The sequence below is a fragment of the Myotis lucifugus genome, unplaced genomic scaffold (assembly GCF_000147115.1).
Source record: "Myotis lucifugus unplaced genomic scaffold, Myoluc2.0 scaffold_5, whole genome shotgun sequence".
Lineage (NCBI taxonomy): Eukaryota > Metazoa > Chordata > Mammalia > Chiroptera > Vespertilionidae > Myotis > Myotis lucifugus.
The window spans coordinates 7,060,925-7,081,372 of NW_005871053.1; the positions used below are offsets into that span (position 1 = coordinate 7,060,925).

General features: G+C 50.8%; 1 protein-coding gene and 1 long non-coding RNA gene across 4 annotated transcripts; one reads left to right on the forward strand and one right to left on the reverse strand.

The window, feature by feature from the left end:
* Positions 1-1,109: 1,109 nt before the first annotated feature.
* Positions 1,110-17,188, reverse strand: HOXD4 (homeobox D4). 3 transcript variants are annotated; one of them, XM_023744627.1, is made up of 4 exons: positions 17,112-17,188; positions 6,694-6,719; positions 2,268-4,484; positions 1,110-1,727 (listed from the first exon to the last, which is right to left on the reverse strand). In XM_023744627.1, exons 3-4 carry the CDS (start codon positions 2,692-2,694, stop codon positions 1,399-1,401), a joined length of 756 nt encoding a protein of 251 aa, XP_023600395.1. In that variant the 5' UTR covers positions 2,695-4,484; positions 6,694-6,719; positions 17,112-17,188; the 3' UTR covers positions 1,110-1,398. The 3 variants fall into 3 exon arrangements, with proteins under 3 accessions (XP_023600395.1, XP_023600398.1, XP_023600404.1); XM_023744630.1 differs by lacking the exon at positions 17,112-17,188 and having other exon boundaries at positions 6,694-6,780; XM_023744636.1 differs by lacking the exons at positions 6,694-6,719; positions 17,112-17,188 and having other exon boundaries at positions 2,268-5,888.
* Positions 17,189-17,483: 295 nt separating this feature from the next.
* LOC111823146 lies at positions 17,484-19,398 on the forward strand. Its single transcript, XR_002826156.1, has 3 exons — positions 17,484-17,522; positions 18,769-18,887; positions 19,233-19,398. It is a non-coding gene; the product is annotated as an uncharacterized LOC111823146 (long non-coding RNA).
* Positions 19,399-20,448: the final 1,050 nt, after the last annotated feature.

Sequence of the window (20,448 nt, forward strand, 5' to 3'; positions counted from 1 at the left end):
GCTTTGAACCCTTCCCAGGCAAGGCATAAGAAAAATGATTTAAAAATATCTCTCCTGTTGTTTGAGAGCGATTGTTTTAAACCACTATTCTCAAGGCAAGAAAGAGGGCCTGAAAACTTTTGTACTTTTACAATTTCTGCTTCCAACTAATGGATTGAGAAAAACTTCCTTAAGGTTTGTTTTAAAAATAAAAACTTCAGGGAAAAACCCTAAGACCAACTTTCGTGGACTTCTAGATTCAATTAGGTTTTTTTTTTCCTTTTTAAAGTAAGACTTCCTCTACTTCCCACTTTCTTCCCACTGCACACCCCCTTCTCCCAAATAGGCCATACACCAGTTCTTATAAAATATTGCTAGATGGGCTATTTGGGCATTTGGAATCCAGTTGGAACAGAAAATTTGGTCATTATCAAATGACCCAGAACAGAGGTTTTGTTTTCTTTCCCCAGAAGGAAAATGTTGGACCATTTGTTTCTTTCTTTTTTTTCCTTTCCTTTAACAACCTTTAATACTGGTTGTAGCACAGTGCTGAAAAAAGCACATGTGGAAATATATTTTCAAGAATGCAACTCAGAGTGGACTCTTTGCTTCCCTCTAGAAGGGTTAAGGGCCCCTACACACATTTCCGGGGAATGGGGAGGGGGTGGGGTTCAAAATGCCAGTTACAGCCTGAAGTAAGTCCACACATCTCTGATTCTGTTCCCTGAAATTTGGACCCTTTCACCATCTTAAGGTTTTTGGCATTAAGATGTCAGTTATTTCTGTACCCCATTCCCCACCAAATAAATATTTAAGCAAATATAATCTAAACATAAAACAACCCGTTTCCACTTCCTTCTTAGACTCATTTCTTTGGGCATGGGCCAGTGGGAACAATGTATATAATTTCACACTGGAAATTATACAGACAACCCAGAAAGTTCAGAAATCCTGGCACAGCTCTCCTGCTTCCATTGAAAGCACCTAGCACAGGGGTGGCTAACCTGCTGCCTGACTCCCCCACTTTATTAAACCACAGCATCCCTGGAGGGGTGGGGTGGGGGAGGATGTTCAAATTCACACTGGGGTAAAGCATTCAACCTTCACTTGTAAATTCAAAATCCAACAGCGGAGATTTTCATGAGTTTAATGACTCGCCAAGGTTTTATGTTCTCAGTAGCTCCTGCCATATGATCATATACTTAGAGAGAGAGTCCCGTCCCCCTCCCACCCCCATACCCGCTCCAGGTAGGGGGCTGCCCTCGGGCAGGATGCTAACCTAGTCCAAGGACGGCCTGCACGTCCCAGGTCCACCCTACAGTACCTTAGAGCCCAGCGAGGTGACAGCAGGCCGGGCCTGCCCCTGCGGCTTCGGCTCAGCCGGGAGCGCAGGGAGGGATGGGCCCAGGGTCCCCACTTCTATAAGGTCGTCAGGTCCGTGTGGTGGTCCTTGGCCAACGGCTGCAAATGCTGGCCGGGGGCGGCCGAGGAGGAGCAGGAGGACGAGGAGGACGAGGACCTGCCTTTGGTGTTGGGCAGCTTGTGGTCTTTTTTCCACTTCATCCTCCGGTTCTGGAACCAGATCTTGATCTGGCGCTCAGACAGACACAAGGTGTGAGCGATTTCAATCCGACGGCGCCGCGTCAGATACCTGTTAAAATGAAATTCCTTTTCCAGTTCTAGGACTTGCTGCCGGGTGTAGGCTGTCCGGGACCGCTTGGGCTCCCCGCCGGTGTAGTTGGGGTTCACTGAGAGACAAAACAGACCGCACGGTCAGGTCAGCGCCTGGCCACTAGTTAGGCCCCTGGCCAACGCGCTCACTTCCTGGCGCGCCCCGGGCCCTCCCAGCGCTCCCAGCCGCTCTCCCTCCCGCCCGCCCTCTCCCCCAGCACACACGCTCGCTCCTACCACCTCATCACACCAACCCACTCCCCCACGCTGGCAGGCGGGGATCCCCAACTGTGCTCCCATCTCCCCGGCCCACCGAAAGCTCCGGAATTTCCAAGCATTTTGGAAAGCCCCCATTTCTCTCCACCGTGGAGCCTCTGTTCTGAAAATGGAATCCTCCTCCCCCCTCCATCTCCACCCCCCTTTTGCCCACAGACATGCAGCCAGCCACATGGTCCCGGCCTGCTCCCTCAGCTATAAAAATTTATGGAGAGAGTAACTGAGGTGCCCACTGAAGCCCCACGCGCCCACACCCATCCGCACCCCGCACCCCCCCCCCCCCGGGGCGCAAGCCGCGGGGCTGGGGTGTAGGCTGAAAAGTACCTGGGCCCGCGCCTTACCGGAGTTCACGGGCACCTTCTTCATCCAGGGGTAGACCACAGCCGGCTGCTTGAGTGCCGTCCCTGGGGGCGGCTGCTTGGGGCCGCCCGGCTGGCTGCAGGCCCGGGCGCCTGGCAGGGGCGCGGGCGGGGGCGCAGGGGGCGCCGGGCACGGCTCTCCGGGGGCGCCGTAGTGGCCTGCTGGGTCTTGCGCGTGACCCCTCGTGGGCAGCGCCGAGCCCGGGCCCGGGCCGCCGCCTCCGAAGGTCTGCTCACCGAAATCGGGCCGCGGATAGAGCCCTGGGGGCTGGAAGTCAGCACCCTGTGCGCCGCCGCCGTAGTAGTCGGCTCCCTGCTCGCCTAGGTAGCCGCCCTGCAAATATTCCTCGCAGGGAGGGAACTTGGGGTCCACATACTTGGAGTTCACCATGTACGAACTCATGGCCATTAATTTCAGAAGGTAGAAAATACTAATTTTTCTCGTGTTGTCTTTTTTTCTCCTTCCATAGGGCCCTCCTACTTGCTGTCAACTGAATAAAGTTGGCGGCCATGTGACCAGGCCAGCCAATAGCGAGGGAGCGAGTTTATCACCGGGTTGGTGAGCATCTCATAATTTTCACAAATTTAACTAAATAACATACGTGTAATCAAGTGACTCGCTGTGGCACATTCGAGGGCCCTCATGAGATGTTAATATACTTATAACCCTCAGCACCCTCATCGCCCCAAAAGTAATTCCAGCTTTTGTCTGCCACTGACTTTGCTAACCTCCAGTGCCCTCTCTACTCACCAACCCGCCAGAAAACAGCCCCCCAAAGTGGGCACAGCTCAAAGTGGACTGAATCCGAATATCCGTTGGAGTGTAGGCACCAAAAGGCAGGTGGGTGAGGCAGCTCAGAGTTGGGCAGAATACCCCAGCAGGCAGAGCTCCCGCCAGCCCGGCCGGCCGCGGGAACGGGGACTGCCATACAAAGGCTCAGTCCCGGCTTTGTCTTCCTCAGGGTCACCCAAAAGTTACTACAATCTGGCTGGCCTGAATCCATTTAGGCAATGAGTAACCGCCCAGCTTTCTGTGAGTGCCCGAGCTGGGGTAATTCTAGCCAAAGCCAGGCCTTTCAGGTATGGCAAGAGGTTCCCCCTGCCTCTGCCCGTGAAGCTGAGAGGTGTGCCAGGAAGATGGCGAGGGTACCCCACCCCACCCAAATGGACCCCAAAAGGACTCTGCACTCCTTCTTTCCAGCTCGCTTCCTTCTCACAGGACACTCAAAGGCCAGTGAGCCCCTCATGGGGCACCCTCCAACCTCATGCTCCTTGAGGGCCGAGCTGGGGCTACCTGGCCTCCCACCGCACTCCCCAGCCCTCCAAAACCTAGCCCTTTGGCTCCGAATTCCTGCAACCAATTAGGTGTTTACACAGGAGCCTCCGTATAAAGGTGAGGTGCTTCTTGAAGAAAAGGGTGCTCTCTGTCACCAGGCTCAGTCGATCCGCTGATCATCCTGGAGTCCAACGTAATAAAAGAGAAAGAGGTGGTTGACCCGCCCCGGCTGTTTCTGGCCTCTCCTTCTGACTCAGGCTATTTTGGAGAAAAGTGAAGTTTTTGCATCGACCATATATTCCCCTAGAATCGAATCTGTGACTATGTGGATACCACACAAATTCGGTTCTACAGGGTATATATAGACAACGTTACTACGTTCAAGTTCCACCCAAATTGGGCACCCAGACCGCTGCTAGCCTTGGCCTCTTCCTCGGAGCCACCACCAGCCCGACACAGCCCCTGGCATTTTCAAAGATGGTTCAGGTAGCCTGAAGGGCTTGGTGGCAATTGGCAGCAATGAGTTCCCCACCCTTTCACTAGGGCGGGGGTTACCAAGCAGCCAGGGAGCCAGAACAGTCTTCTTAGGGAAGAAAAAATATTCATCCCAGAAATGGCGGTTTTATTATTCCTCTTTCTCCAAATCCAATATCCCTCCCCCCTTATCAAGTGGCATTTTCCAGAAAGGAGCAAATGCCCTCAGTGACAGAAGAAAGGCAAGAGGGGAATATTCTCCATCCACTATTTTTTTCTCCTGCCGGGGTGAGCCAGGTTGGCTGACAAAGCTAGTTCTTCAAGAAGTCGCGCATTTACCTTCCTGGGCCCTGAGCCCGGCTGGCCTCTCCGTCCTGCTGCTGCTGCTGCAGACCCCGAGGCAGAAGCTGCTTGCAGGCACCAAGCTGCCCTGGGCTGGGGCCAATGCACTAATGGTGAAGGGCAGGGTGAGGGGTCATTCAAAATCATTTACAAACATATCACAAAGTTTCATTATTTTTGCTTTGCCGACAGCAGCACACAAGAGTACAAAAGTTCACGAATTGCGTGCCTGCCCCAGCGCTTCAGCACTGTCTGGGGCTCACCCCTCCATTCAGGGCACCGAGAGCACAGACGCGCCCAAGGCCCGGATGAATTTCGGGGGCAGAGGGATGCTCAGGATTGAGTGGGGCTTTGGGATCCCTGACTGTGGGGCAGAGGCATTAAAATGTTTTTTGATTGTTTTGTTTTTCCACTCATGTTTCAAAAATTTGTTTTGGCCTGGTGGGGCGGAGCAGGCAGACTCCCCTCTGCCCCCCAGCCTGGCAAAATTGGCTGCCTGCTTCTACAATGCACTTTGCACACTCCCCCCACCCCAATCCGTTGGTTCCAGTGCTTTAGCGATTTTGTAGGGATTTCCTGGTGCCAATTCTAACAAGAGCTCTGAGGCTGCCCCAAGCCTACGTCCCTTGTCCCAGGGAGATTCCCCCCAACTACCCCTAGTGCCAAATGTTCCCCCACACTCCCCATCTTGGGGACACTGGGTCTAGGCTTTATCCAGGCAAATTGGGGGAGCCTGCTGGGTAGGGTGGGGAGACAGTGAGGGTACACATTTTCATATTTGTTAGACGCTGTGACCTGCATTTCACCTTATTGCTCGACTTGTTCAGACAGGTCAAAGCCAATGAGTTATTGATGAACAAAAGCGTTAAATATTCACCTCCCGCACCACTGCTCATACAAATGCTTTGATCTCCGTTTTTTGTGCTGTGTTTAGCTAGAGGGTGCCAAATGTGGGTTTTCAAGCGAGGAGCATCAGCAGAGATAAGCACCCCAAGAGCCAGGGCAACTGGCAAGAAGGGGGCAAGACGAGAGGGTCCTGAGGATGCCAGACTTTCCAGCCTGGAGCCAGAGCCATTTCACTCGAGCCAGCGTGGTTGTACAGGGAAGCTGTGTACTGGGTGAAATCTCCGCTTCTCCAGTTAGCGTAATCCCCAGGGAGGGAGCGGACTAGGCTCCCCAGCCTGTAGGGCAAAGAAACCTGGCCCAGAGTCAAGTCCCAGCTTCTCGGACCCTGGAGAGAGGGTGACTCACCAGAGAGGGAGGGTGCCTGGTTCCTACAGCCCTGGCACATTCCATCTCTCATTAAAATAAAACCATCTCCATTTTGCAGTGAGGGAGGGGGCCACTTTTTCCCCCCTTGACTCTTGAACCACTACCTTGATCCTTGAACCACTACCTTGATCTTAATCTGGCAGTCTTCCTGAAACTTCAGGGGCCTCCTCCGATATATACCTTTCTTCTGTGGCATATGCAACTCAGAAAGATCCAACTTCTGAGCCCAGGACCCCCAAAATCTATGCCCCCCACCTCACTCCTCCCAGCCACCCCCCCCCATTTTCCTGCAACACCAGCGGCTTTGGCGCAAAAATTTTCCAATTGCAGCTACAGAAAATCGGAGGTGGACCAGAAGGGCATATTCCTCCCTCCTTACTCAGCCCATGTCCCCAAACCAGAACCCAAACTGCTGAGACTAGGGCCGGGGGAGGGCTGAGAAGGGACTTCCATCTAAAGCTCAGAATCCGCAGCCCTTCCCGGAAGCTTGCCCACTCAACACAGCCGAAGAGTGGGTTTTTGTTTGTTTGTTTCATCTCTTTTTCTTTCTTCTTTTTATAAAAAACAAGAGGCGGTTGGTCCCGGCGGGACCAGGTTAAGTTGGGCTGGGCTGCTGAGGCAGATCGCGTTGCCTGGGTATTTGGCAGGTTGGTTCTAGCAGAAGGCGATGCTAGCCGCAACTTAATAGGGCGGGCTGCTCATTAGCTGCCAGCTCTGAGCAGAAGCGTACTCCCGCCGGAGCTGCACCTGTGCGAGCCAGGAAGCCCCGGGAAGGCCGGGAGGTCCAGGGAGGCCCAAGAAGATGTGGGTGAAAGCCCGCGTGGCACGTTCCCTTAGTTAGGTAACTGTGAGCTAGGCCCCAAAAAAATCTTTCCAGGAGCTCAACTTAGAGCCTCCACCTCCAAAGCGAGCTCCCCTCCCCTCGGCAGGCCAGGGGCAGGGCCGTCCTTCCACCCGCCCACTCCCCGGGCGCGGCCCTGGCCCACCACCTCCCCAGCCAGCAACACCGCCTCTGCGATTCGGAAAAAACGGGAAGGTACTCACAGCGGCGGTCTCTCCTGGTCCCGAACCTGTTGCAGTGAAAACGGGGGTCACTTAAATTCCACAGGACAATAAGGCAGACATCGATGATACACAGGAAAATGACAAGGCCCAGACACCCCACCAATACCCAGACCTCCCCGCTTCGGCTGCCCGCCCCCAGGAACTGCGCCAAGTTCTCCGCGGAGCGCAGACCGCAGTCCCCAAGGGCAGATCCACGGAGTAGGAGAGTATGGCCCACATCACCTCCCCCTTCCATGCACCCTTGGGCAAAACCTGACTGGTTGTTTGGCCTGACTCGGGCTGCTTGTAACAGGGTTTCCCCAGTGGGAACACGGGAAGCGAGGAGAAAATGGGCCTTTGTGTGTTTCCTTATGCAGAATAGGCTGGGTGGGCGCAGGTCCACTGGGGAGGGGGCAGTCGCTGCATCTGTCCCCCGCTTCCAGTCTGTCTGATGCTGAGAGCAATTCAGCCCCCTTTTCCAGTTTCAGACTGGTTCTCAAACTCCCATACTAGTACCCCCCAAACTAGTATCCCCCAAACCTGTCTTCTCCTTCCCAAAGAAGGACCAGGCAATACTGGGACTTGCCTTCCCACTTATGCTCCAATTCAAAACAAAGAGCAATTTCCAAGGGAGATGAAGACCCAAATGATAACCCAGGAGGAGGAAAATCAATGGGTTTCAAAGTAAATGGCAATGCTTTAGATTGTTATCCAGCTCTATGGATGTGGCATCATTTTGTCAGCATTGCTGCTGGAGAAACCACAAAGCAATCTTACAAAGCAGTGGTCCCCACAGAGACTGGTGTCCAGCTTTTTAAGTTTTCAGTCTCCTCAAGTCCTATTCTAGGCTGGCAATCTCCTCTGAGAAATCTGAGCATCAAAGCCATCTCCATGCTCATCCTTTCCACCTAGACTACCACTGTCTTATTCCACTTCTAAAACAGATGCTCTACATAGAGAAGAGAGAGACAGTGAGACCCTCTTGTGAAGTGGGAACTCTCCATTCCCAACTTTCTGTGTCCAGAGGGAGGGGAGAAAACAGGGATTACCCTTCTATTTGTTATTTTAGGTTTAGGCTAAAATTAGAAATTACTTTAATGGGACTTCTTCCCACCCCAGGTGGAAAAGAGAGGCAGAGAAATCCCCCACCCGTGGAGCTGTTCTGGAAAAAGTAGTAAATGACTTACTGGTTCTCTCTCCTAGTGGGCAGGGGAGCTGAGAGTAGAACGGCCTCCTTCTGAGCCCGGCGCTAGCTGGAGCCTCTCACTTTCCTATCGCTGCTCCAGGAACCAAGCATCTGCACTTGTATGCTCTTAACCTAATTTATGGTGGGAATTATATTTTGGCTTGTCAACTCTCAAGCCATAAAACAAAGTTTATTGGAATCACGTGCTCGTAAATAGCCATTCAGGTCCCATCTCTGCAGAACCATAAATAACCTTTGGCTTTAAACTTTTATTCACTAAATAAAGGTTCACTGCAACTGTTCCCTCACATTTAAATAGTTCCAAATATCCAGAATGCACAGGGGTCAGATTCATATCAATACCCCAGGCTTTTCAAATAGCATCTTTTCAGAGAAGTCCGTTTAAGTTGGGAGATAGTACTATTTGGAAAAGGCTGGTTGGTGGGCATGTCTTATGATTCTTTGGCTGCATTCGCTGTGAGTACCTTCAACTCCTTTATTTCAATCATTTTCTAGCTCTAGATGTGGTAAATAAATAAAGAGAAAAGTCAAAGGCCACTTTTTAACTTGCTTATACCAGATATTATTTGAGATTTTGTTCAAGCTTCAATAGTAAAAAGGGTGTTTTGGAGAAGTTGGGTGGGCTTGGGGGTGGGTGGCAGCTGGAGTTAACACTTGGCTCTGTATTGTTGTGGATGGGCTCAGCAAAGTCTAAGGTAGTCACATGCCTAGAAGTTTCTATAATTTGCTTAGATCTGAAAGGAAAGCCTTTGCAAGTGACCAAACTGCTTAAAACAGCAAGACTTGGGGTTTGGTAAAGTGCGAAAGTAGAGAATAGCTCCATCGGAATCTTTGGCAACTAAAGCTCTAAAGAAGGTTATAAAACAATAAAACAGCCCTGGTGTGAAGGGGAGAGGGTGTGAGGAAGCAAATGAGGCTCTCAAGGAACCCAAGCCCAGGAAGTCAGATGTCCCCACTCCCCCAGTGCCCCAATCACTGGGCTCAGTCCGGGGCCCAAACCTGGATGGGTCATCTCCCCCCAACTCCTGAACTGCCACTCCCACCAGAGAGAGAGAAAGAGCCTAAGAGAGCTGGGGGGAGCATGCTCTCCTGCTGAGAAAGCCAAGAAAAGGAGTTGGGCCTGAGGGCTGCTCTACTGGAGAGTGTGACATTCTATGCTTGGGGGAGGTGGGGTGGGAAAGAGGCCCCCAGCTCCCAGCAACAGAAGTAAATACAAAGAACTGATCCCCAGCATCCTTCCATAGCCTTCCAGAGTGCCCCCAGTGTGAAAACATGTGTGATTTTTACAATTCTGATGAAAAGAATGGATGCTCTGTGTAGATTTGTAGAGCACATACACATATATAATTTCTAAGTCAAATTCAGTTGCAAAAGTTCTCATCAGCAAGTCCCATCAAGTGCATAAAAGAGATCCCTCTCTACAAAGATCACTTTGCATTCTAATTTCCACCCATTCTCCATGCATTTCAAAACCCATTTCCTGATTTGACTTTCATTGGCTAGAAAGCAGGGGGTGGGGCTGTTAGCCTATAGCACCCACTTCTCCTCCCCCGCACCATTAACTACTTAGGAGGATCTTTTCTTTTACAATTGGTAGTATCTGTTTTTAAAATGCGTAAAGATCAACCTCTAAAAAATGGTTTCTGATTCTGTTAGTACTAAGTGAGCAGCTTCAAACATAGTCCCTGTTAAACCACTGTATAAAAATAATCAAAGTTGGAAGCGTAGGGAAGCTTCTTTATTTTTCCTTAAGTTAATAAAACGGAATTAAACAAAGGATGTATGACTTTCTAGGCAATTGTGATGAACTTTCTATAGGGGTGGGAGGTGGTGTTTGAAACAATGCCTGGCTAGTTGCAGTTTAGTAGATTTTTTTTTTAATGTATGATGATGAAAGATGGTGATTGGGACTTGCTTGTAATCTTCACTGTGGCATACAGCAGATGAATAAAATTAAACAGCCTGCTCTGTATATTCTGATAACAACAGTAACTAGCTATGCATAGGGGGAGGGAAGAGAGGAAGACAGTGAAGCAGACACCTTCGATTACTTTTCTAATCTTAGAAGAGACAGAAAACATGATTAAGGAGAAAGTGTCCACCTTCCTACAATATTCCTTTGCCCTCCCCTCCCACAACCCCCAATGTCCTGGGCTTCTGTAGATGAATGAGAGAGCGGGGATGAAGAAGAGCAAACTCCATCTAGTAAGAACTTGAGCACCAGGAGGGGACAGCAGACTAGCTTGGGCTAATTTGTTGAGGTTTGCCCAAGGACTTTCAATGGTGGTGATAGTGATAACGAAAGAGAAGGTAGGGGAGGAAAAGTTGAAGTTTTCGTAAAGACCTGTAAGGAATTTGTTTCTGGGTAAAGTGAGGCTGTAGACACTGTCCTTCCCCATTTGGCTAGAAAGATCCAGTTCTGAATTCCTCCCAGAGAACTCCCATAAGGTAGAGTCCCTGTAGGGCTCATCCCAACCTCGAAGCCAGAACAGCTCCCAGGAAGGAGGATGCACCAGCTATACTCCAAATGTAATGAGGTCTGTCTTCTGCCCACCCTAAGAGCCCCTCCTATGTGGCCCCAGGAAAGAGTATTCTGATCTTGACTTTTAAGAGGTTTCTTGCCCAGAGGTGATATTAAGCTCTCCCCTTAAACGAAACATCTGCACAAGCAGAATAGGTATGGTTGAGACTTTGGATGAACTCTCTGGGCCAGGGACAGAAGGAGAAAGGCCTGGCCCTTAGGGACATGCTGGGGGTGGAGCCAAAGAAGGGCTGATCAGGGAGTCCCACGCAGGAGGGAAATATGATTCCATATTCTTGGCACTGTGCTCTACCACTGAAAGAGGAACATACTCTTGCCACCCTACTCTTACCCCCTGCAATGGAATTCATGCATTGGAGCTTTGCCTCGATGTTCTCTGGGAAGAAAGGTGACTGCAGAAGAAAACTTCAATAGTGAGAGATGAGAGCCAAAAGAATGGGCCCTGGGGCAGGATATCTGACAGTGGGGTCAGAGGCTGAAAAAGGTCCCAAGAAAGGCAGGGCCTGGGTTAGCCATCTAAGTCCTTTGAGAAGCAAAAATGGAGGTTATATGGCACAGAAGTTGGGATGGCTGGAGGGCTAAAGTGCTGCCCTATGCCATGGACGAAACTCCACCTGACATGGTTGATAGCAGAAGAGATTATGTGTGTTTTGAGAAAAAATATGACGCAGGTGGACTCCTGGTTAAACCAAGAGAAGCATTGTAACCAACGGTTGGGGAGGCCCTCACAGGAAAAGTCTATAGGCAGAAGTCATGGAAGCCAGGGCTAGGAACCTGAATGCCGTGTGTGTGTGTGTGTGTGTGTGTGTGTGTGTGTGTGTGTGTGTTGTCGCCCCAGGAAGTATTTATATAACTGTTTTTAAAAGATAGAAGGAATCTCAAAAATTTGGAAGGGCTGGAGGAGATTTTTGAGGATAAGGCCTCTCAAAGACTTACCTCGATACCACTATGGCCCAAGTTGGGAGCTATGGCTCAGCTATAGTCCTGGAGCCCAGATCTTGGAACACAAGCAGAGTAAGGAGGAGTGGGACACTCCAGCCTCCCCTGCTGCTGCCCACTAGCCTTTTGCTTTTCCACCCTACCCAAGATTTCCAGAGACTGAAAAGAGAGTATTTGCCTGAGGCTGTAAAAGAGGGTTCTTGCCCTGAAAGGTGTGACTGATAGGTGGTGGTAGAAAAGGGTGCCTTCAGGAGCTGGAGAGTGGGACCTGCTCTCTGGAAAGGCCTGCAGCCCTTTGTCTGAGTCGAAGATGTGTCTGTGTGGTTTTGAGGCTTCCCCTATCTGACATCTGCCCACCGAGGAACTAGGGGTACTTTCTTCCTGGGTGTGGCCCTGAAGTATACCTGTAGACACACTGAGACCCAAGAGAACAGGGCCTGTGAGGCCCACTGCAACACTAGTAAGAGTCCCAGAACTATGTGTTCCTGGGTCTACCACTTCCTGTGACCAAGCCTAGGCCTGTCTTCTCCTCTGTAGAATTCAAGGATTGGTGAGTGAATCAAGTCTCTTTCAGCTCTAAAAGTCTAGGCCTGGATTGCTTAGCAGAAAAGAGAAAGCGATGATAAGGAACACATATTGAATGCTTGTTATGTGCTAAACCACTGTTTTAAGTATTTAACCAGTGAGTTAATGTATATAAAGTAGTTGGAATAGTGTTTAACACATAGTAGTGACATGTAAGTAAAAATCCTTGTAACACTTGAAGGTTCTGTCATTATCCCTACTTTTCAAATGAGGAAATAGGTCCCACTTTCCTAAGGCCACAACAGCAGGTAAGAGGTAAAGATTTGAACCATGGCAGTCTGAACCAACTCACTTCTTTGAAATCTCCAAGTTAGCAAAGGGTCAATGTCCCTTTCACTAAATGTGAGCAATTATTCAACCTATGGGATAGTGACATTAGAAAACCCAATTAGGGAGTAAGCACCAAGAACTATGGGGATACCTGAGTGGTAGAGGGAATTTGACCCCTGGAGACATAATAACCATAAAAGAAGCAGGAGAGCCCTTGATCAAGTGGCTCTCAGACATAAGTGCGTCTTAATTGCCCTGGGGAAAGAGTGTTTACAAAATGCAGGCCCCAGATAATATGATTTAATAAGAAATCTGGTGTGAGTCCCAGGGACTTGTATTATAAACAAGATTTGAATGCAGGCCTTCATTAACAACACTGCCCTAAAATGGGGAAAAGAGGGTGAAAACTGCATCGCCAGGGGACAATGAAGTTGGATTAGAGCCCATTTTTAAAGTTGGGAGCCACCCCTGGTACAAGAAATACCTTGTGGAGCCCACCAAAGGCCTGAGATGGGAGCAATGGTGAGAGAAGGGCCTGTGGGTGGTGTAGAAAAGGGTAGAGATAGGCATCTGCATAATTCTCAAGCCAAGAAGTCAGTAAATTTTGCCCTGGCTCTCAAAGGGAGACCCCGGGGAATCCCAGGACACAGGCCTTGCTCTAGGACTAGGTGAACCAGGGCAAGGCTCCTCAGCCTGCAGGAGGCGGCACCGCGCTGTGCTTTTCAAGGCGGCCCATCCTGGGTACCTGGGGTCGTGGAAGGGTAAAGTGTAAAGCACGGGAGCCCAGTCAGCATGAGGGAGCTCCTTGGGACCCCATGGATTGGGCGCGGCTTGCCCTACCACGGGACCCAAATTTCTTTCCTGCTCTCAAGAGCCAAGCGCGTGAAAATCACGCCCCCTCCAGGAAGGCCAAGAAAGTGAGGTAACCTGCCTGCCACCCCGGAACCGGCCTTCAGGCTCCAGGGGCCTAGAGGCAATCTCAGCTCGCCGGTTCCGAGGAGCCTCTCCCTGGGAGTGGGTGCAGCGTCCCCGACCCGCCTCGGAGGGAGAACGCACTTTGAGAGCCGAGGTGGAGAGCCGGTACCGGGAGGCGCGGGATCACGTGTCTTCCCCTCCCCCACCTTCCCCGGCCCGCTCCCGCCGGGGCCACTCCGGCACGGCTGCAGCCGCGAGACGCTTGTCCTACAGCGCCTCCTCCTGGACAAGGCGCCAGACGACTGAGCAGGGGCGCTGCACGGCCCGGAGACGCCAGCCGCGGCTTCTTGGCGTGCGCGGAGGTCTCCCCGCGCCGTGAGCTTGTTCTGCGGCCTCTCCCGCGGCAGCCAAAGGAGTTCCAGTCTTTGAGGCTGCCTCCTACCGCACCCTCTCCAGCACTGACAACACACTCGTGGCCCAGGAGCGTGCATCCCCATTAATTAGGCAAGCCCAGGCCGAAAATCCTCCAGTTTTTCAGTTTATTTACTTATTTGGCCGCTTTCTGCTGAGCCGCTGGCCCCCGCAGAGCCCTCGAATGTGTTGCGCTGGCGTAACAAGATCCGGGGAACGGTCTGGCTGAGGGATTGGCCTGAAGTTTGGTGGTTTGAACAGGCGCCAAAAGGAAGGGCTTTTTCCCAGAGCAGAAGCATCAGGTTGAAAAAAATCTATACACGTCTCTGAGGATCGTATATATATAAAATCCTCTTTTAAGGTGTGTGTGTGTGTGTGTGTGTGTGTGTGTGTGTTTTAACACCTTGAAAGATTTGGTTTCCGTTTGGCCACTAGCTCTTATTTGCAGACTGTTCCTAAGTACAGGTTTAAATTGGGGTGGGTGGTGAGTCGAGATGTTTGAAAATAACGTAGTCAAGGGCAAGATGTTCAGCTATATTTAGATTGAAGGCTGGAGTAAAGCAAAGATGAGTGGCGAATCCTGAGGGAGGGAGGAGTGGAGAGATCCGGTTATATTTTCCTGTTCTGAGTCCACTCCCCCTTCCCCCCATCTGTGCTTTGCTGGTTGGATTCCCGGGCTGGGCTATTTCAGTGCACATGCGCCAGGCGCTGGTCGAGCGTGCGTGGCAGGCTCCTTGGGGCTGTGCGGGCGCTGTGCGGGGGTGTGCGGCACCGTGCTCTGCTTCAGCGCCTGACTGCTGGGGTGCTTAGACTCCCTATATCAGGCAGCAGATATACGTTTCTTTTTCAGGAAAACCTGTATTAAAAGTGCCAGCCGTCCTTCCTGATTTGCAAGTCCTGTTCTGCCCACCCAGCACAATCGCCATGTTGCCAATGGACATTTTCAAGGTTGTGTCATTAGGATCAGCAATTTCACATCTAGTGCAGGGGTATCTCCTGAGTGTTCACCAAGGCAGGGGGGGAACCACCCTCCGTTCAGAGAGCACCACTTCTTCCTTGTGCACCACGATCAAGTCTAAGGGGCCAGAAAGTTCCTAGAAAGAGGGTATCTATTCACACCAATTCCGGAAAAGTGGCCCTAAATTGGACTTAAATCGGAATTCCGAGTTCTTGGTGGCTTCTCCCCAGCTTCCGGTGCCCCAGTGCCCTGCCCCGCGGCCGGCCGCACTGCGGCAAGGCCGTAAATACCTCTAACAGCTGCCTGCCAGCCCAGAGTGAAATACTGTCTTTGTTCCGATTTCCCCTGCTTCTCGAGCTCAGAAAACAAAATTCTGGCGAAATATATTTATTTGGAAGAGCATCTGACAGGAAAACACGGTTGGTTTTCAGCCCTGGTGCTTGGACGCATTTATAATAGCAGAACAGCGAGCTTTGCTGCTTTTCCTGGGCCTCCAGGAGAGCGCAAGCCCAGCTCGCAGCCTGGCCAAGGCCCAGGCGTGCCATGGGCTCCATCATGTGTAAACGGATAGAGGTAGAGGTTCGGGCCAAGGACCCTGGGAGTTACACTCCCCCAGCTTGTGAGCTCTGAGAGTCCAAGTGCTTTTTCTTTCGTTTAATTTTTTTTATTGGGTTAACAGGGACAATGGAGGGATTTCCGGCACTGGCCAAAGCGTTAACTAGTCTCCTCTTGGACTAAGTGGCCTGAGTTTAAATGTGATTTGTGATTATTTGTCCCCTTAGATGCAATCAGCCATGTAGTTCCAATAAGTTCTTAATGCTACCACCTGGGCTTACAAAGAGCCCTTCAGTCCTCCATATCTAACTGCCCATGACATCACCCTCTGCCGCATGATTGGACCTGCAGCCCGCCCAGGTTCCTAGTCACTTGGGCTCGCTCAGCCACCGAACCCAAAGAAAAGCGACTGCAGCTCTGAACACCAGGACCTGGTCGTCAGGGACTCAGCTCCTCCCCAACCGCACCGCTGTCGCCGTTGCAAAGCCAACGTAGGGGCTCCTTAGGCTCCGGAGCTGCCAGGGGAGGGCCTACGAGTCCCCCAGCAGGGCCCTGATTTTCAATATGTAATGCGTTTTACCAATATGAAAGGTTACTCTCCATAGCCATTGTACCATAGTAGAGAAATACAGTAGTTACAAAATACGGATATTCCATATTTTAAAATCACTCGGAGGTTCTTATTTGTGAGTGTTCATAGTTATTGATCCGTGACAATTCCGCAGACGTCAACTGGCCACAAATCGTGGCCCTCCATTTTGAAACTAGTGTGATTCCATTGTTAATTACTAAAAATACCTTTCTACAAAGATGGCATTTATTTTTAGAAATGCTTTTAGGGCCAACACGGTTACACTGGAATATCTGGGGAAACATTAAGTCAGATTTTGCCTCTGAGTGCTTTGAAGATCGCACTCCGCCATGCGCAGGTCCACGCCATGCGCAATGCGGCAGATTGTCTAAAGGTTTTAGTATTTCACAAGGTGGCCATGGGTAAATAGGCAATAGGATTTGAGAACTACATTCGCAAGTACCATTCAAAATTGGTGGGAGAAAATAACATTCTTTTTTTTTTCTGCCAAGATTTTTCTTTTGGCTCATAATGTTTCAGTTCAATAATTTTGAAGAGGGGAAATGTTGCTATAGAATATTGATTTGTAGAAACCCCCACCCCCCACCCCAAAACACCACAACACGACAGTACATCTAGAGAGCGAAATATGTACCCTTTTCTACCCTGGCAAATAAGAAACACACGCGATGTTTGAACATACACATGCTTCGCATTTCTGAAATGTCTGATTGGTTTTCTACCCAAGCGCTGCACCAGATTTCCTGATACTACAACCTCCCCCCAGATGCATCCATTTTGTGACATAAAATAATCCAAATTCACCTTTCAAAGTATTAGCTGTGGGAAGAACCTTTCTTGAGTTGTTACAAGAGTTCACTAAGAACTACAAACGGTTTAAAATATTTAAAATTCCATCTCATACACAAGGCCCAATAAACCATAAACCCCAGAAATTCGTCAGCATCACCTACCAAAAACCTAGATGAACAGCAAACCAAGCACATCTTAGATACACAGAATGCAACCCACGCCCCACCCCAAGCCCCACACCTCAAAAAACACCTGTTTGCCTCCCAGGTACCTCTGACCCCAGACAACCCGCAGAACACTCTCCTGCAGACTGTGCTCCAGGGCCCCGCAAAGCTGAGACCTCGGGAACCGGCTGCACACCCTCCCCAGGGTGGGGGTGGAGGAGCTCTGGGTCCAGGCGGTGGGACCCGGTCTGCCACTCTCCACCCCTGCAGAGGAAATGGGGCTTCCCCTCCACTTCTGAGCTCAGCAGGACCCCACCGGCCGGCTCAGAGACCAGTGACTGGGGAGCAGGGGGCGCAGACCGCCAACCCCAGGTCCTGGGGCGGCGTAGGGGGTCGGACCGGGCTCACCAAGCTGCCCCCGGAGGCGACGGGCGCCTCCAACTTCCCTCTCGGGGCTGTGCTCGGGCGCGGGGAGCGGTGGCTCTTACCCGGAGGCTGCGAGCTGGAGGCGGGGGTCGGCCGGGGAGGCTGCTGTAATCCATGAGGCGCGGCCCGGCTCCGCGCGCTCCGGGCGTCATGGACCTGCCGGCCTGCGAAGGAGCCCGGGCGGCGCGGCGGCGCGGCGGCCCCCCGGAGCCGGCCCGGGGCTCCAGGCGGGCGCTGTCGGCGCCCGCGGCGGGCGTTCCGGGCCTGGGGCTCCTTACGGGCTCTTCCGCCCGCCGGCTCCCCCAGAAACACGCCGGGGTCCCCCCCGGCTTCGGGAGGCGCTGGGCGGCCCGAACCCGCGGCGGCGGGGCCAAGTCGGGCACCGGGTGGGAGCCGAGGCCCGCGGAGCCCGCACTCCCCGCAGCCGCGACTGGAGCCCACCTCTGCGGAGACAAAGGTTACGGAAAGAGGGGGTGAGGCTCAGGAAGGCAGAATGCGGGGGGGAAATTCGCCTGGGAAATCAGGAAAAGGGCCGTGAAGGCGAGCGGCGCCTGCACATGACCAGCCGCAGCCAATGACGACCGCAAATAGGTCATAAAAAGGTCTATTACCAAGTTGTAAATTTTCTTCAAACAAAAAGGAATTTACTGCAATTCCTTGCGGATTTTGCACGTACAGCTCGCAAGCGCCATGTTTTTTTCCTCCCTTTCTCTCTTTCTCCGTCCTCTCTCTTCCTCCCCTTCACTTTCTCTCTCCCTCCCCTCGACTTGCTCTCTTCCTCCCCCACCTTCTCGCACCCCCTCTCCCTCATTCCGTCCTTCCTGGCCTCCCTTCTCTCTTCCTTGTCCCCCTTCCTCCCTTCCTCGTCTGTATTTCTTCCTCTCTGCCCATTTCCTCTGCTCTCTCTGCTTCTTTTGACTCCATGGTTCCTGACTCTCTCACCTTTTCTAGGAATTTTTTTTTTCGTTTTGGTTTGCCCCTAAACATCTGCTCAATTTGGCGCTGTGGTAGAGGGGGAAGGAGTGCGGTGTGCAGCCCAGGCGCTTGGTGCTCCTGGCAGTCACCTCCCTCCAACTCTCCTCTTACCCTGGGAGGGGGGGGGGGTGCACTCAGCTTCTCTTCCCCTCCCCTCACAAAAGGCCCACTCCGAGGGCAGCCAGCACTTTCCGGGTTTGCCCCTCTCATCTCCTGGCAAGCCAGAGCCGGTGATCTTGCGCAGAAAACCTGAAGGCCAAGAAATCGCATTCTCCTCCCTCACCCGCCTCCAACATAAATTGGGGTCTATCCTATTCCTTGGGTTTCTGGGGTAGGAAAGTCACCAACCAGCTCAAAGACGGGAAGTGCTTTTAGATACCTGTCAACTCCAAAATAATAGTTTGAGCTCCCAATGCCTGACCTTTATCTCAATAGAAACATCCTCCTGGTCAGTTCTGGGTTAGAGAAGCAATCTTTCTGGATCCCCCCAGAAACCTCTTCCTCGAAGTCTCCCCTAAGTGCAGTTCTAATTTCTATGGAATTTAATTCTAGTTCCTTTCCTCTTCCTTTGCCTCCCCGCCTGCCCCCAATGTTTGTCCATTGAAAAGCCTGCTCAATATACTATCAAGGAGGAGAGAGGCCTCATTTATTCAGGAAAAGAGCGACTCCCAGTTTCAGCCTGGGGGCGGGGGGAGTCATTTTTATTCAAAGGCAGGGATCACATTCCTTTTGCACTTCTGATAGGAGCTGCTCCAGTGAACCTCGGCTGAGAGTGAGAGTGAATGTCCTTGGCCAGTTCTAGCATTCCCCTCATCATGAATGCATGGGCATGGCCGCCCGGCTTCGGGACCTGCCTGAAAGAGGTACCTCCTTCCTCTCATCCTTTCAAGGACACTGTCTTTGAACTTCTAGTAATGTGCTTGTAAATATTTGCATTGGATCACGGTGTAAGTTCTCTGCTATTAACATCTCCACACACAGTGAGTACCTAAGTGGATGTGCTCCTAAGCAGGAGAGCACAGCACCCTCTGGAGCAGGCCATTTGCATTTCTTGAAAAAGTTTTGATGACCTTGGATGTTTCTGATTAAAGGTCTTATGTTGCCATCTGTCAGCAAAAGTCCTATTCTTTCTAGAAAAAGTCAGTGGAACTGTAACAGCAGCCAGACTCCTTTCAAATGTTCTCTTCTCTTCCCCTGACCATCCCCAGATGCCCAAGGATTCGGCACACTGGAGAAGCACAGGACAAGCTTGGATGTGAAATAGCAACACATTCTCCACTGAAGAATAATAAAACAATGCTTTTAATGATACAAGAAAATGGGGCAAGTTGTTGGGCCCTCCCCAGCAAGAACACTTTCCAGTGGTTCTCAACCTGTGGGTCGCGACCCCTTTGGCGGTCGAATGACCCTTTCACAGGCGTCGCCTAAGACCATCCTGCATATCAGATATTTACATTACGATTCATAACAGTAGCAACATTACAGTTATGAAGTAGCAACGAAAATAATGTTATGGTTGGGTCACAACATGAGGAACTGTATTTAAAGGGCCAGAAGGTTGAGAACCACTGCTTTAGACCATTCCATTCATGTGGAACCGAACAGATTGTTCAATCATAAAAATTTCTGATAAATAATCTCAATTGACAATTTTCCTCTCCCCCTCTAGTCAAATAAAAACTGAGCTTTATGACCCTCCTTTTCACCTTGGGGAAGAAGGGCTGGGAAAAGACTCTACACTGAAAAGGCAGCCATATTTGCACTTTTTCCCCCAGTGCAGAGATAAGGGTTGTCCTGGGTTTTGTGAAACATCACAAAATGGCAATCCCTGAACTGACTTTTCTCTAGGAGCCATTGAGACCTACACCCTCTTTTGTTTGTTTCTGGTCCTCACAAACAAAGAACCTCAATCACTAGGAAGGCTTGGTTCTTTCCTTTAATGTTAACATTAAAGTGTTGTATTTTTCTCTAAACGGTTTACAGACCTCTCTAAGCAGATTCCCTAAGCAGTACAGTGAAGAGAAGCAGTCGCCTGGGTTTGCAAAGTGTTTTCTGAAGGTTTATGCAAATTTCTGCAGCAAAACTGTTTGTTCAGTTGCCGCAATCCTCGGATGTTAACAGATTTTAACCAATTAGAAGAGCATCTTCTGCACTCGTCACTGCAAGTCTCATAAAATACCATGATGGGCGGTTTCTAGCTACTATAAAAAAGAAGGTGGTGAGTGTGTGTGATGTGTAATTCCCAAGCTCTTTATTTGGAGACAAATCTATGGTTTTCTTAGCTACAAAAGGAAACATACATACTGACATTTATTTATTACCAACACTTTCTGCACATGTGTAATCTATGTATATGTACAAATCCACCAAATATTTACCAAAAATTATCAAATCTGTATATGTACAATACTCTCAAATACACCA